The 15,845-nt window shown below is 36.6% G+C and overlaps 2 protein-coding genes across 4 annotated transcripts; both read left to right on the top strand.

The window, feature by feature from the left end:
* Positions 1–990: 990 nt before the first annotated feature.
* Positions 991–13,326, top strand: LOC149257759 (T-complex protein 1 subunit epsilon-like). 3 transcript variants are annotated; one of them, XM_089414541.1, is made up of 3 exons: positions 991–1,117; positions 1,287–1,487; positions 11,183–13,326. In XM_089414541.1, exons 2-3 carry the CDS (start codon positions 1,289–1,291, stop codon positions 11,236–11,238), a joined length of 255 nt encoding a protein of 84 aa, XP_089270667.1. In that variant the 5' UTR covers positions 991–1,117; positions 1,287–1,288; the 3' UTR covers positions 11,239–13,326. The 3 variants fall into 3 exon arrangements, with proteins under 3 accessions (XP_089270667.1, XP_089270665.1, XP_089270669.1); XM_089414539.1 differs by having other exon boundaries at positions 991–1,196; XM_089414543.1 differs by lacking the exon at positions 11,183–13,326 and adding an exon at positions 6,632–7,091 and having other exon boundaries at positions 991–1,196.
* Positions 13,327–13,975: 649 nt separating this feature from the next.
* On the top strand, positions 13,976–14,842 carry LOC149257758 (uncharacterized). The gene is made up of 3 exons (XM_089414536.1): positions 13,976–14,119; positions 14,213–14,305; positions 14,478–14,842. Exons 1-3 carry the CDS (start codon positions 13,991–13,993, stop codon positions 14,673–14,675), a joined length of 420 nt encoding a protein of 139 aa, XP_089270662.1. The 5' UTR covers positions 13,976–13,990; the 3' UTR covers positions 14,676–14,842.
* The last annotated feature ends 1,003 nt before the right edge of the window (positions 14,843–15,845 follow it).

Below are 15,845 nucleotides of genomic sequence, written 5' to 3'. Positions count from 1 at the left end.
CACTTAGTACCACTACTAAGTTGCCTTCGTGCAACTTGTCAAATCCCTTAATTTTGTTTCACAACTTCTCATAGGGCTTAACTTGCTTGTATACACTTCTAAGTGAGACTACAATCCCCCAACCTCTCCTCTGCAACCCTTGTTAGAGTCTTCTTAGACGTGCAATCATGCCTCATGCTGAATATAACACTAGCATCCCAAATGTGCATGCTCATTCCATCTTTTAATGCTTCGCTGAAACCACATTATGACACTGCTTAAAATGAAATGTTTACATCTTAAGACAATGTACCTACTTTTCTTATGACAATCTAAACTATGCAAGTGGCTAAGAGAGGACTATATTTTCCCAGGATGAAAATATAGGGTCTTACAACCCCATTCACACAATAATTTTAATATATTTCACCCGAAAAAAGATACATACCCTACTCCTTTCAAATTTATCATATAATCTTAAGAAATTAACACTTGTTATTAACTATTAAATAGACTTACTATATATTCTCCTTTGTTTGCACCCACCTTATATGTAAAAACATATAAATATTTTCAATACAACCAAATTAAAATCATATTTTTCCATTTAAAAATTATTAAATTGAAATTAAAAAAAATTACACCTAATAAACTTAAACAACAACCATAAAATTATATTATTATTATTATAAATATTTTATAACCTAACCAATAACCAAAAACATTATATAGTTACTTCTTTAGTGATGTGAAAATAAAAAAAATATATTTATTGTTTTAATAACACCTAATAAACTTAAACAACAACCATAAAATTATATTATTATAAATATTTTCCAACCTAACCAAGAACCAAAAACATTATATAGCTACTTAACTAGTGATGTGAAAATAAAAAAATGTATTTACTGTTTTTCACTATGAAATTAGCATTTTTGAAAAAGGTAAAGCTTTACTTTTCTTTACAAAACCCCTCCCAACCCAAACTTCGTTTACGTTCTAAAACAAGAAGGAGGATCTGTTCGCTTTTCGCAGGGCGGGAGCGAAAACGAGATTGCAGAGATTTGCGAATTAGGGTTCACCAGTAGCAGACACTCGAACCCCATGATCGGTTCTTCAGTCCATTGACGGCGCCAAGGTATGTTCCATTTTTAACTTCAATGGATTTCCACCCGCACATTCAGTCTTCCACACAGAGAGGAGTACACGCATTTCAGGTTTCTGGTTCAAAATCCAGTGTGTTTTTAGCAGCCACTCTTGTATGTTTAGGTTTTAATCTCTGTGCTGCAATCTGTTACTGTTTGCAGGGATGGCGTTGACATTTGATGAGTACGGGAGGCCATTTATCATAATAAAGGAGCAGGAGCAGAAGACCCGAATCAGAGGCTTAGATGCTCAGAAGGACAACATTGCGGCCGCCAGGTCCGTTGCGAGAATCCTCCGCACCTCACTCGGCCCCAAGGGAATGGACAAGATGCTCCAGAGCCCCGACGACGATGTCACCATCAGTAAGCTTCTCTTCCATTTATTGAATCTCTATTTCTGGGTCGGTAAAACCCCTTAAAAATCTAAAAATCTGAAACTAAGTAGAATTTATTTTAAAAAACTTATGATTCGTAAGTAGCATTTACTTTAAAAAATTTATAGGTTTTCCGAAAGGAGTGAAATAAGCAAATACTCTACGATCTGCTTACTCTTCCTCACAAACTGTGAGGCTCGCCGAGCTAGATGCTCTACATACGACGCTGACTGCATACGAAAGCTCCCGAATGGGTGAATGCGTTGAGATGTCACTAACATTGAGAGATAGACACTTTCCAGGGATCTACTTGGCGTAGAGGTACTTTTGGCGGGCTTTTCACTAACCAAGAAACTTCGTTTACAAATTATTTTGCTCAAAATAACACCAATTGCTCGACAGCAGAAGGTTCATAAAGAAATGGAAATAATAATTTTAAGAAGAATTTCAGAATAAAGAAATAAATTATATAAATGTCCACAAATGATGAAAGGACATTAGGTTAATGGGACTAAAACTATATATTGATGCTGGAGTGCTTAAAGGTATTCGCTGAAAAGGAGAGACTACAAATAAGATTTCGGATTTAACAGAATGACGAATGATAAAATAACAAAGGGGTGATTATCTCAATTGTTTGTAGCCAATGTTGTTGAGCATCTGGCTGGTTCTGGTTACGTGTTAGTAGGTAACCAGTTTAAATCCCCCAGATTTAGGTGCACTAGTCTATGTCAACAGTTTTACGAAGAATGCCATTCACAAATATGGAGAAGCATCTCTTGGATTTCCTTATCAGATTTTCAAGGGTTATAATAACAGATAAACCTGATACAATGAAGACGAGCATCTGGCTGGTTCTGGTTACGTGTTAGTAGGTAACCAATTTAAATCCCCCAGATTTAGGTGCACTAGGCTATGTCAACAGTTTTACGAAGAATGCCATTCACAAATATGGAGAAGCATCTCTTGGATTTCCTTATCAGATTTTCAAGGGTTATAATAACAGATAAACCTGATACAATGAAGACGAGACTAATAGCAGAAGCCTAGAAAATAAATAAGTCCTAATTTATCTAAGCGTCAAAGGAGAGGTATGCAGGGCCATAAACCAGGCTGGATTCTATCCTGGCAAACTTTATTGAAGCTCATCGGACTGCAAAGTTTGACAGGTTACGTGTGGAAGGGAGAACCCTGGTGATGGGTGTCTGTCTAGTGTCTACAAGATATAAGCTGAGAATTATAGCTTTTGTAAGATAGCATACCTAGATGGCCTTGTGGATTATCTGGATGATCTCAACTGTGCTTGGTAAGGGTGCTTCTGAATCACTGATCGTCTGTTATTTTTGCTCATGACTGGTGCATCTACCGGGTCATCGATGCTTCATCCAGCTAAAAAAATGATGCAATCAATCTAGTGGATCTGGGTCTGGAGGACTCATGCATGTCCTGCTCTTAGAGTATTTGGTTCGCTTTACTTTGTTCTTGAATAATGAACTCTGCTTTCACTGTTGTGGGGAGATTCCGGTCTTAATGGATTTTTTGTTGTCATTTCAAAATTTGTAGTGGAGATAGTGGATAAAAGCCATGCACTGCAACAATGCTCCCAGCCAGATAATTTCATTAAATTTTGGAATCTAATAAGAAAAATCGAAATCGAGTAATAGTTTGTGTGGGAAGAAAAGAAAGTGAGAAAAAAAATCTCTTAGCTTTGAGCTTCATTTATGTGTACTTTGTATAACGGCTACTTGGTTAACTTAGTAGGTCAGTCTTCATTATCTAAAATATGCATATTGAAGATTGGATATCACGGCAGTTTCTCCCTCTCATCGCCATTGTCAACATGGTCGTCAGTGAGCATCTCTACATGAACAGAGGATCTATTTGTCCTTTTAATGTTAACAAATTTATAGTTAATTATATAATAAATATTTTGATGTACATGTACATGAGGACTGATTGGCGCCGTGAGCAAATCCAGGCAAGGGTAGGGGGTTCAAGAATTTTAAGGAAGGTTGCCTCTTGTTCATAATTGTTGTGACAATTTTTCTGGTTACTGGAGGTTCAAGAATTTCAAGGAAGGTTGCCTCTTGTTCATAATTGTTGTGACAATTTATCTGATTACCTTGACCTCCCTGATTTCAGCATACGTGTAACTAGGAATGGCTATAAACCATAGTAGCAAACTTTGAATCCGAATATGTATTCAAATACAACTCAGTATGGAAAATACCTAATAAAGAAATGCAACATGGTTCCAATATGGAAATCTATATTTCTCAGTATGAAAATAAGCGTTTTGTTCCATATTTTAGAAGAATTTCATCCTCAGAACACACTAAAACCAGAAAAAGCAATTTATTCTTTGAAAATTTTGCAATGTAGTTTATTTTTAAGTGTTTTCTTACTGTTATTTTTATTTTTTTGAGGTTTTTGCTCTGTTTTTTTGGGGCTTATATGTTGATGGGTATCAAAGACATTATAAGGTAAGTGAACTGTTCTGTATCTGCATTGCAGTGAAAACATATTGAATTTTGTACCGTTGCCGAATTTCCATATAATAAAGAGCAATATGACCAAATCTTGCTACTATGCTATAAACTAGATTTCCAGCATTGAAATCCCCTTGTGTATTCAGCTATGGGTCCTGTGGGTCATCTCGACTCCCTCCATGATAGTCCTTAGAACATATTCAGGTTTGTATTTGTTCAATAGAAATGTAGGGAAACAAATATTCCTTTCAAAGGTGTAAGACTCTGTCACCAAGCAATATCTAATGTGCCTAAACATGGTTCTATCAACCCTATTGTTGTCTTGTGGTATTTTTTCTTGCTTCTCTGTTCTACACTACTTGGACACTCCATAACATTTTTCTACATTTTAATCATGCTAATTATAGAATGATTGTTAATTTTAGATAACAATGGTATGTTCTTATGCTTTAGAGCAATTTACGTCAATTTTCCTTATTAGCCCAATATAAATTTCCAGATTAGCAATCACATAAATATTGAGAGTATTTGCAGATAGAACATAAACAATAAGAATAAGACAAGTCAAGACAAGAGGGCACAATATTTGGCGGATGCTAGAGAAAAACCCCAATGTGGGGAAAACCCTTTGATCAAATCTTCTTATTATTCTTCAAAAGTTCAGCACAGAGAGAGAGAGAGAGAGAGAGTACATCATACAAAATTACTTGCCCAATCACTGTCAAAACAGTCCAGCCAAACAAAAGTTAACAAGATGTTGTAACCAGAAAGTTAATGCTAGTCAAACCAACAAAAATCTCCTCCAAATGAGCTCAGCCAAACCCAGTCAATTCGGCCTCATAATAAGATCTTCATCTTCCAAATTTAGTTGAGATTTAATTTCTACACAGCTCAGCTCCGTAGCTTCATTGAACAGCAATAGCAGAGCTGCTTGGTATGTTGTTACTGCCAAATCTATTACCGATGGCTCTTGGCTCTACACAGTTCATATGGCTCACGATGTATAAGACTTTGTTCCTCTGCATTATGTATAACATTAACACACAGGTCGACTGACACGTTCCTCTACAACAAAGTCAGTTTGACTGAATGGCATCAATCTGCATTGCTTCTCTGCGACATATTTTGGCATTGATGCATAGTTAATATGGAATCGATACTCCATATATATGTAATCTAACCAATAGCGTCAAAATGGCATCATCTTATATGACCATGGAAATAACTCCTAATGAAGACTGTAATCTTACAGAGACCAGCATAAATAAACATGTTGAGTTTAAGATACATAAGGCACCGTTGAGTATTTTTTAAGTGACAAGACACCATTGTTGAGAATTCGATGTTTATATGTAATCTAACCAATAGCATCAAATGGCATCATCTTATATGACCATGGAAAGAACCCCTAATGAAGACTGTAATCTTACAGAGACCAGCATAAATAAACTTGTTGAATTTAAGATCCACAAGGCACTGTTGAGTTTTTTTTTTAAGTTACAAGACACCATTGTTGACAATTCGCTGTTTAGATTCAAGTCTAGGGCATATAGTTGGCATAGTAAGAAAAGATATGTTGCTCCCTCAGAACTCACTAATACTTCTCACTGGCACTAGCTAGTAAGGTGACTATCAAGAAGTGAAAGGAAAAAATCTCTATGATACCAAAGATCATCTGACTTCACTTCTAAGGAATGTCAGACTTTTGTTGTGTCTTCAATATCCATAATAAGTCCAGGAGTATCCACCGATCTTCATTCTCTGAAGCATTGATCTATCTCATTGGTATAATTTCCTTTGCCTATCTTCAATATCATAATCAAGGAAGAGCATATGCATGGGCAGATTGTTCTGGCAGTCAGTGATATTGTTGACATCCACTGTCAATACTATTAGCATTTCAAAATCAAAACTATCTTCTACACTTGGGGTTTCAGACGAAGCAGGGTTTCAAATCATAACCAGTCTGAAAAACCATTGGAGTTGGGGGCTCTTTGACTAGGTTCTGAAAGTGCATGCTATTTGTAAGATTGGTGTAATGAAAGGAAGGGTAAAGAGGGTATAGCCAAAGTAATTGATAGGTTTCTGGTGGACACCAAAATTAGGCTATACCTACCTTCAGTGACAATAGAATTCACAACCACCAAACCCAAATTTTATATTTTTTAGGCACTAGCTGGAGTAGTGGATAAACCACCACTCCTTTAGATCCAAATAATTTTAACTTCTATATCGATCCATCGCCACTTTATGTTATTTCCTTGTAGACGAAGGGATGGAACTCCCTGTCTGAAACATAAAACAAAATTTAAGGAACAATAGCATGAGTCGAGCAGTGTTCTCTCCTCTGATGAGTTGTGGCACAAAAACCATGCATTATCTAAGTCCCTCCTCTTTAAGGTAGAACTGGGTGACTGATTAGCTGACCTGGAAAACTTCTTCATCCTCTATTGCAAAACAGAGTATTTCTATGTTAGTCAGTCAAACTCACATGGAAAATCCAATCTGTGATATGTTTTATTTCTCTAAAATAAAACAAAATTAACCATATGTTGCATTACAGATTTGTTTTCGACTTGCATCTCAATCAGCGATATTAGGCTATATATCTCAATAAATTACTGTTTTCATTGTCACATTCCAGGTACTCCTTTGAGATCAAGTCCTGAATTCTGGATTTTATTGCTTTAAGTTCGGGCTTGAATGTGCTTTGGAACTGTTCAACACACTCACTCAATAGTTGTTGCTGAGGTAAGATTTTTCTAGCCTTCATGATGAGAACTATTGTTGAATCTATTCAGAAATGTCTGTCTTCTTTTACATTTTCAATCACTCTATTCCTCTCATTTGCATTCATATCTGTAAGTGGAATCTTAATATTTTTCAACTTGTGCGAAAAGGGAGGATTGAATTCAAAATTATCACTTGTAGATATTGTTGCAGTGCTAGGTTCCTTTAGAAGAATCTCGATCTTGCCACATGAAACTAAATACAGAAGTTGAATAAGATCTTCATCTTCCAAATTTAGTTGAGATTTAATTTCTACACAGCTCATCTTCGTAGCTTCATTGAACAGCAGTAGCAGAGCTGCTTGGTATGTTGTTACTGCCAATTCTATTACGGATGGCTCTTGGCTCTACACAGTTCATATGGCTCACGATGTATAAGACTTTGTTCCTCTGCATTATGTATAACATTAACACATAGGTCGACTGGCACATTCTTATACAACAAAGTCTGTTTGAATGAATGGCATCAATCTACATTGCTTCTCTGCGACATATTTTGGCACTGATGCATAGTTAATATGGAATCGATACTCCATATATATGTAATCTAACCAATAGCATCAAATGGCGTCATCCTATATGACCATGGAAATAACTCCTAATGAAGACTGTAATCTTACAGAGACCAGCATAAATAAACATGTTGAGTTTAAGATCCATAAGGCACCGTTGAGTATTTTTTAAGTGATAAGACACCATTGTTGAGAATTCGATGTTTATATGTAATCTAACCAATAGCATCAAATGGCATCATCTTATATGACCATGGAAAGAACTCCTAATGAAGACTGTAATCTTACAGAGATCAGCATAAATAAACTTGTTGAATTTAAGATACACAAGGCACTGTTGAGTTTTTTTTTTAAGTGAAAAGACACCATTGTTGAAAATTCGTTGTTTAGATTCAAGTCTAGGGCATATAGTTGGAATAGTAAGAAAATATATGTTGCTCCCTCAGAACTCACTGATACTTCTCACTGGCACTAGCTAGTAAGGTGCCTATGAAGAAGTGAAAGGAACAAATATCGATGATACCAAAGATCATCTGACTTCACTTCTAAGGAATGTCAGACTTTTACTGTGTCTTTAATCTCCATAACAAGTCCAGGAGTATCCACCGATCTTCATTCTCTGAAGCATTGATCTATCTCATTGGTATTACCTCCTTTGCCTATCTTCAATATCATAATCAAGGAAGAGTGTATGCATGGGCAGATTGTTCTGGCAGTCAGTGATATTGTTAACATCCACTGTCTGTACTATTAGCATTTCAAAATCAAAACTATCTTCTACACTTGGGGTTTTAGTCGAAGCAGGGTTTCAAATCATAACCCTGCAAAAAGTTTTGAATAACAGTAAGAAGATCTTCATCAAGTTTGAGCTTTATCTAGCAGCGGGGCTGCTCCATTTCAGTAGTATGAATGACTTGTTTCAAGTATGGTAGTAAGGATGACCAGGAAGAACAATCTGTACAGAATGGAGCTGAAGAGACACAAGAATTCAAAGTTGGAGAAAATATACAACTTGTGAAAGTAGACACAGTGGCTAGCAACCAGGAACCTTCTAACATGGGTGCTCCATTGAAGATGCCTATGCTTACAGAAGGCCTTGATATGTCTTCTTGCTTGAATTCTTTGTTTGGTACTGGACTTTAGTGATCCATTAGATAAGCCAAATCTTATGGAGAGTAATGATGCATTATTTTGTTCAGGTATTGATGATTCTCTTCCAAAAAATATCTCAGAGATTTAATTTAATTTCTACACAGCTCATCTTCGTAGCTTCATTGAACAACAGTAGCAGAGCTGCTTGGTATGTTGTTACTGCCAATTCTATTACCGATGGCTCTTGGCTCTACACAGTTCATATGGCTCACGATGTATAAGACTTTGTTCCTCTGCAATATGTATAACATTAACACACAGGTTGACTGACACGTTCCTCTACAACAAAGTCGGTTTGAATAAATGGCATCAACCTACATTGCTTCTCTGCGACATATTTTGGCACTGATGCGAGGAGAGATACATTATAGAGCTACTTAGAGGGCTAGAGGTGGATTATTGTATAACACATATGCTAGGGAGTCACACCACAATCCAAGCTTTCTCTTTTAGTAGGCTTTAGTGTGTTACTGTTGCGGCATGCATTATGGCGATACCATCCCTACAGGAGCTATGGTCATTATTAGAAAGATTTCTGGTGAGCTTAGTATGCATTGATACAGTGGTTTTAGGAGATGGTTTATAAGGACTGCAATGCAGATGTTGAGTGTAGAAACATACAGATCACATATGGAAATTTCATTATGGCTTTCTAGTGGGAGTGATTAGCTTGTTGGAGACCAGAACTTCAGATGCTACCGAATACAGAAAACACTCTGATTTTCTTTTTTGCCTGCCTTTCTCGAAACCTCGTTCTGGATAATCCACTCATCGGAGGTATGAAAGTGAAGGACTTGAAATACCAACCTTCATCTCCCAGATGCTGGGAACTTGGGAGAGAATGCTGGATGGTTTCAAGATCTCACTTCTGTGGAATATGGTTTCAATATTTTCATGCTGATCCTGAGACCCCGGGTGAGCAATCTGTCATTAGCAGATCCCAGTCTTTAAGCAGTTAGTCCTGTTTGGACACTAGGAGATCCCTCTTTAGCTCCTTTTACTGCTTTCATGAACCCCACCCATCTTAGTTACTGGTTCCTTAGCTCCTTTCGGTCGCAAGAGAGAGGATACGTTACGTAACGAGTCTTTATGTGCAAGATTGGTCAAGCGAGATTCTTATTCCCGGTCAAAAGATCTGAATTCCGGGATGAATGGGGAACTGGTATTAACGTCCTCCTTTTATATCTAATTTGGCCAGTAGGTGGAGCACCGGTGTGCTGGCTGATTGCTCCTGGAGCGGTAGGGCCCCTCACTTTCTTTTGTTCGGCTTTCCCAGGTGATTGGAAGATCTGGCCATAGCTATAGGAATAAGCTGGGGGCGCTCTTGCCAGCCATTGTGGATTCGGTAATTGCTTGCCATTGTGAAAAGGTTGGAAGAGCTCAAATAAGAATAGGGGTTGCCTAATAATAGTAAGTAGGGCGACGCACTAATCTGAACCTATGGATGGAATCATCCCAATCTATCTATCCTGTTGGCCCCGATTGGAATCCTGTAGGAAAAAACTGGCTTAGTCAATCAATGCTTGAGCAGAAACATCCCTCATCTCGCCGCCCATCCGATACAGCTGGGCATCCGATCTAGGTCAGACCTCATCAAGGTGTCGAGCATCCATAAGGTAATCCGATCAATAAGCGAGAACGAGCGCATGAATGAACCCTTTATAAGTCAGGGGCCTGCCTGTCACTTCAAACATAAAATTGAGATTGATGTGCCTGGATGGATGATTTGGACTAGCTAGATGCCGGCCCACCTCCCCGCTGGCACTACTCCTGATATAGGGATTCGATCCAGCCAAAGCAGGTGCAGGGAAGAATCCAACTTGGCGATTAGTCTTTGTGTTATGAGCTTTCTTGGTGGAAACATGTACACTGGTCTATGTGCCTCACTGATTAGTAATGTTATACCATCCTGTAATAAAGAGACTATAGATATGAAACCTACTCACTATCCATGGTACTTGTTGGCTCTCTCCCTCTTTCGCACTGATCTAGCCTCTAAGATCTTTATAGAAATTTCTAAGATCTTTATAGATCTTTATATGAAACCAATTCTCAGACAGAGAAGAATGGATATCATGAAGAAAACCTAAATTTTATGGCTATAGAGGATGCAATTCCCAGAGGCCAGGCCAACAAGCCCTTCTGGGCTCATGGGGTTGACTTATTGGGATATTCTTTGGGGTCCAGGAGGCATGCCAATTTGCCATTTGAAGATCCTAATTCTCCTTGCCATTCGCAAATCGTTCGTCTGTGCTTATGCTCAGAGAGGACATCTCAGCTTGAGAATGTAAGTTGATAATCTGTACTGATAGATTTATAGATAGTTTTGTAGCATTGCTGCAAGTCAATATCCAATACTGTGTACTGTTTGATTTAGTAGTGTCAGAGAAGTCATATGGGGAGGATAGGAATTATGTTATGCGGATATGAAGTCCATAAGGTTTATTTCCTAGTATCTAGGTCAATGAAGAGGATAGGAATTGTTCTGTAACTGTGGATAGGAAGTCCATAAGGTCTATAGCCTAGTGATAGCTAGGCCATAAAGTCTATTATCTTCCATGTTAATAGAGTTTATTGTCCACAAAGAGTTTATAGTCCATGAGGTCTTACATTTGTGCATTGTTAATGCCAGTAAATGCACACTAGGTTTTGTTCTCTACGTTATATCATTATAAATTAATGAACTATAAGTTCTATGATTTCATGAGTATCAATTTTGATGTTGATGGATTGCCATCACAGGTTTGCAAGACAGAAAGAACAACAATGTGTGGAGCTTTAACAGCAGCTGGGCTTAAAGCCACTTCCGTTCTCAAGGAGCTTGGCAATCGCTGGGAGCATTACTCTGTCATAACTCTAGTTGACTGCAGAAGCCTTGTTGGCAGCAGCCTATCTGATCATAGTGTTGGTAAGGTTTTGCCAATTCCATATTTGCACATTGCTTTATTTTATTTTGAATTACCACTGTTGCTTCAAAGTTTTGTCTAGTTTTCACAGTATGTTTTTGTATTTATTTACAGTTATCGGTTTCTGTAGGTTTAATTTATTTATGGCATGATTTCTTGCACTCTATGAACTGGGTTTTTCTAGTGTGAGCAGTCATGTTGTTCATGGTATATATGTTGTACATATACACTTGTATTTAGTAAGAAAGCAATTGTGTGTGGTTCTATCAGCTACAAACAGTATTAGTATATCTCAATTTGTATACCCTTTATTTTTTTATTAATTTTCTTCTGATCAGTTGTGTGAATATTTGTATTGCTTCCCTTGACCCTTATTTTGGTTTCTTGTGGGCACGAAGGTTTCTACCATTCTGCTATTATGAATACCCAGCATATCAATGAAACAGGGGACTTTTGGGAGCTGGCCAGACAATGCTCAAATGCACTTGATACATCTATGAGGAATCGAAAACATTTCACAGACATGAGTGATGTCAACTTCCTTATGTGCCAAGCAATTCAACATCCTTATTTAACTCCATCATCTTCACTTCGCACTTCACTTATTGTTGTATTTGAAGGTCCCATGGTGGACGAAATGGATGAATTGAAAAGGGCAATAGGTTTAGAGGATTATATGGGATGCTCTTCTGTTCATGGAGTAGGACCTTCTCTTGCAGTTTTTGATACAGTCAGAAATGGAGCTTTGGATTGTGCATGGGTATATCCCGCATCTTTGCATTCCAGAAAACAAATGCAAACTTTAATTAACTGTATGAAGAGTATCCTCATTGGTGCTGCTAAGCTCTGAGAGAAAGTGTCAGGTGCAGACCTTGACAGAAACCTGACTGTGCAAATGGGATAAAGGATATCATCTAGGAAAATCTTATGTAGCCATTGTTTTCGTTCATGCAAAGCAGTGTTTTTTTGTAGCACAAACTTTTATCATTAAATACTACCATATGATAAACAACGATCTTATCTATCAATTTGCAAGTATTGTTTATATTTTTCCCTCATATCTTTTCAGAGTGAGAATCCCAATTTCAATTTATTGAAAATAAAAATACACAAGTGTGGCCAAGCTCGGAATCCTATTGAGACAATAAGATGCAAGAGAATACACTGAGTCCTTATGTCCTTGGAGCACCTACTACATGAGAAAATAAAAAAAAAATCACCTAGTTAATTCAAGGAAAATGATATAGCCTAAATCCAAAGAAATGCAGAGGTTCCATCTTTCCATAGGCGCATAATAATATTGTATGCATAAGAGATAACATATACATAACACAAATTTTCTCTGCTTTCTTTTATCTGTTGTCACCCAGATGGCCTTGGTTAGTTTTGTAGTCAAAAGTGGTCAAATCTTGTAGTCAATGGCTACAGAATTATTTGATGTTGTTGTCTGACATAAGGTTGTTTGCCTGTGCTGTAGTTGATCTATAAACTGAAGTATAACTAGAGGTGTTCTAGTTTTCAGCGGATATTTTATAGTATCTGAGAATTCATATGTATAGCACAAAGAAGTTCAATGCAATTCTTCACTATTAAGAAATATGTTAATAGATAGTAACCTTGTTTTCCTATTAGTGAACAAACATTTACATTCAGTCGGTATACATATTACAGGATTTCAAAACAAAAGGCTCAGAGTCTTTATAGAAATTTCACATATGGAAATTTCATTATGGCTTTCTAGTGGGAGTGATTAGCTTGTTGGAGACCAGAACTTCAGATGCTACCGAATACAAAAAACACTCTGATTTTCTTTTTTGCCTGCCTTTCTCGAAACCTCGTTCTGGATAATCCACTCATCGGAGGTATGAAAGTGAAGGACTTGAAATACCAACCTTCATCTCCCAGATGCTGGGAACTTGGGAGAGAATGCTGGATGGTTTCAAGATCTCACTTCTGTGGAATATGGTTTCAATATTTTCATGCTGATCCTGAGACCCAGGGTGAGCAATTTGTCATTAGCAGATCCCAGTCTTTAAGCAGTTAGTCCTGTTTGGACACTAGGAGATCCCTCTTTAGCTCCTTTTACTGCTTTCTTGAACCCCGCCCATCTACTCCTAAACCTGGACCACTTGTAACTCCTGCTACTGATCTTTAGTCAAATCCATGAAGGGAGCATGCCAGGAAAGCATTTTTATTGTTGATGGCATAACTGCTGCAGGTCCAATTAGAGAAAAATTGTTTGATATGGACAGCAACAGAAAACATGAGGGATTCATTGACCCTGCCAAAATTGAGGGAAACAATGGCCAGGAAGCTGGAGAGAACCAAAATTTCGAAGTTGGAGAAAATATACAGATTGTGGTGAGCAAGTAGGAACCTTCCCAACTGGATACTCCGTTGAGGATCCATGAGGTTACGCCGGGATATAATATATCAACCTGTTTAAGCACCTTATTTGGCCTGGAATCTAGTATTCGATCCAAAAATTCAGAACTTAGAAAAAGTTACAATATATCCCCTTGTTTAAGTATGAATGAATCTCTTCTAGAAGACACAAAGAAAAGTCGGCAATGAGAGCATTCAGGTATTGAATTTTTCATTAAACATTATTTAGAATGTATTAATACTTATAACTATCTTAAACATGTATTTGTGTGAAAATAAATTGAATTGGTTTATGTTTAAGGACAAGGCATGCAAGGCGAGGTTAACCAAGACAAAAGTCACTCATCGTAGTGGCCAGAAAGGTTTAAAAGCACTGATAACAACCTTTGTAAGTGTATTAAACATGTGATATTTTTTTAATAAATTTTGTACTAGAAGAAAGTCATTGTTATCTAATTTCTCCCTATTTACTGATTGATAGGAACTAAAATATGGAAGACCTCCAAATCATTTGGAAAAGGAGGTGCTGCAGGAAAAGAGATGGGTTGAATTTGTTGTTTGGATGGACTCCATGGTATGTAATCTTAGTTGGATTTCCAATATACTTTTAAACCATATTTTCATTTTATTTTTTAGTACTATTAGATATTATATCTTACTTCATTTTATGGTTAACATTGTATGACAAAAACATGCGTTGTGTTATGTAATTAATACTAACATGTAATATTGATTTTTTTTGTCAGAATGCTATAGGTAATGATTGCCAAGACGATGATCTAAATTATGTTCAACATATATCAGGAGATGATGAGGATGAGGATGAGGATGATGGTGGTGAAGGAGGAGATGATGATGATAGTTGCGGTGTTGGTGATGATGTGGATCAGAGTAATGAGGATGGTCAAGATGATCATGAGGATGATCTTGGTGGTGGTAGCTAGGCATGCACATGCATTGTTTTTTATGAAGAAATTATTGTGTAGAATGACATTGTTATGTTTAGATGGGTGTTGTGAATTTACCCTATATCAATGAGACATTTTGATTTTGTAATCATACGATGAGTTTGATTTATGTATGTTGTTAATTTATCGTAGAATAACGATATTCATGAAATATTTTGATTTGTTAATCATATTTGAATTTTACTTGTTTTGATTAAAAATAATACTGATTTTATTAGTATTATGTTGTTATTTTATACATGTTTTGAAAGTTGTTAATGACACATTGTTATTTTTTTGGATGGATGTTGTCAATTTCTCTTAAATTTCTTTACAAATGATTTTGAATTGTGATATCTGCTTTAATGATATTTAGAAACTATCATATATTTCACTATGAATCTATAAAGGGGGTCATATATGTAAAGAAAAATATACTCTATATAAGAAGTCAAATGCGGATGTAACCATGGATGCAAAATTGAAAGTAAAACTGGATGTTAAACTAGGAATTAATACAAAATGCAGACAATTGACATACAAAGTGTTTTAAATTAGAAGTGAAAAATTGTGCAATAGTTGACACAAAGAAGGGAACAAAACATGGCATACAAAAGGATATCAAATTGGGCAAAAACAAGGACACATAAATGGGCACCAAATTAGATGCAAAAAAAGACAACAACTAGATGTAAAATAAGATGCAAAGTTGAGCATTAAAAAGAAGCAAAAAACGTTACAAATTAATATGCCAAATGATGATGCAAATAATGGTGTAAATTTGGGATGCAAACTTGGGTGCAAAAAAGGAAAAAAAAAAAGATGTAAGAAAAGACATAAAACAAGATGCAAAATGGGGCTGAAAAAAGGTGAAACCAAGGATGCCATATTGGATGTAAAAAATGATTCCTAATCACATGCAAATTTAGGCTCGAACTCAGACACAAAATTATATGCAAATGTGGACACAAAATGAGGCAAAAAAAGATGCAAATTTGGATGGTGAAAACGATGTAAAACTAGACACCAAAAAAATGCAAAATTGGATGAAAAAGTCGGTGTAAATAATGGTGCAACATTGGACACAAGTAGACACAAAAAAATGGTGCAAAAAGGGGCATAAAATAGCTTAAAATTGGATGCAAAACTTGGTGCAAAAACAAATAC

This window comes from Pinus tabuliformis, chromosome 6 (genome assembly GCF_031772625.1).
Source record: "Pinus tabuliformis cultivar Carrire ecotype Pingquan chromosome 6, CPIR1, whole genome shotgun sequence".
Lineage (NCBI taxonomy): Eukaryota > Viridiplantae > Streptophyta > Pinopsida > Pinales > Pinaceae > Pinus > Pinus tabuliformis.
Note: the sequence above shows the minus strand (reverse complement) of the source record. Positions and strands in the feature narration are given on the sequence as shown.

Excerpts from the sequence above, each read along its gene's own strand:
- LOC149257759 (XM_089414541.1), top strand. The coding sequence starts at position 1,289 with ATGGCGTTGACATTTGATGAGTACGGGAGGCCATTTATCATAATAAAG. Across the intron at positions 1,488-11,182 it reads CGACGACGATGTCACCATCA|GTTTGCAAGACAGAAAGAAC; the intron begins GTAAGCTTCTCT and ends TTGCCATCACAG.
- LOC149257758 (XM_089414536.1), top strand. The coding sequence starts at position 13,991 with ATGTATTTGTGTGAAAATAAATTGAATTGGTTTATGTTTAAGGACAAG. Across the intron at positions 14,120-14,212 it reads AAGCACTGATAACAACCTTT|GAACTAAAATATGGAAGACC; the intron begins GTAAGTGTATTA and ends ACTGATTGATAG. Across the intron at positions 14,306-14,477 it reads TTGTTTGGATGGACTCCATG|AATGCTATAGGTAATGATTG; the intron begins GTATGTAATCTT and ends TTTTTTTGTCAG.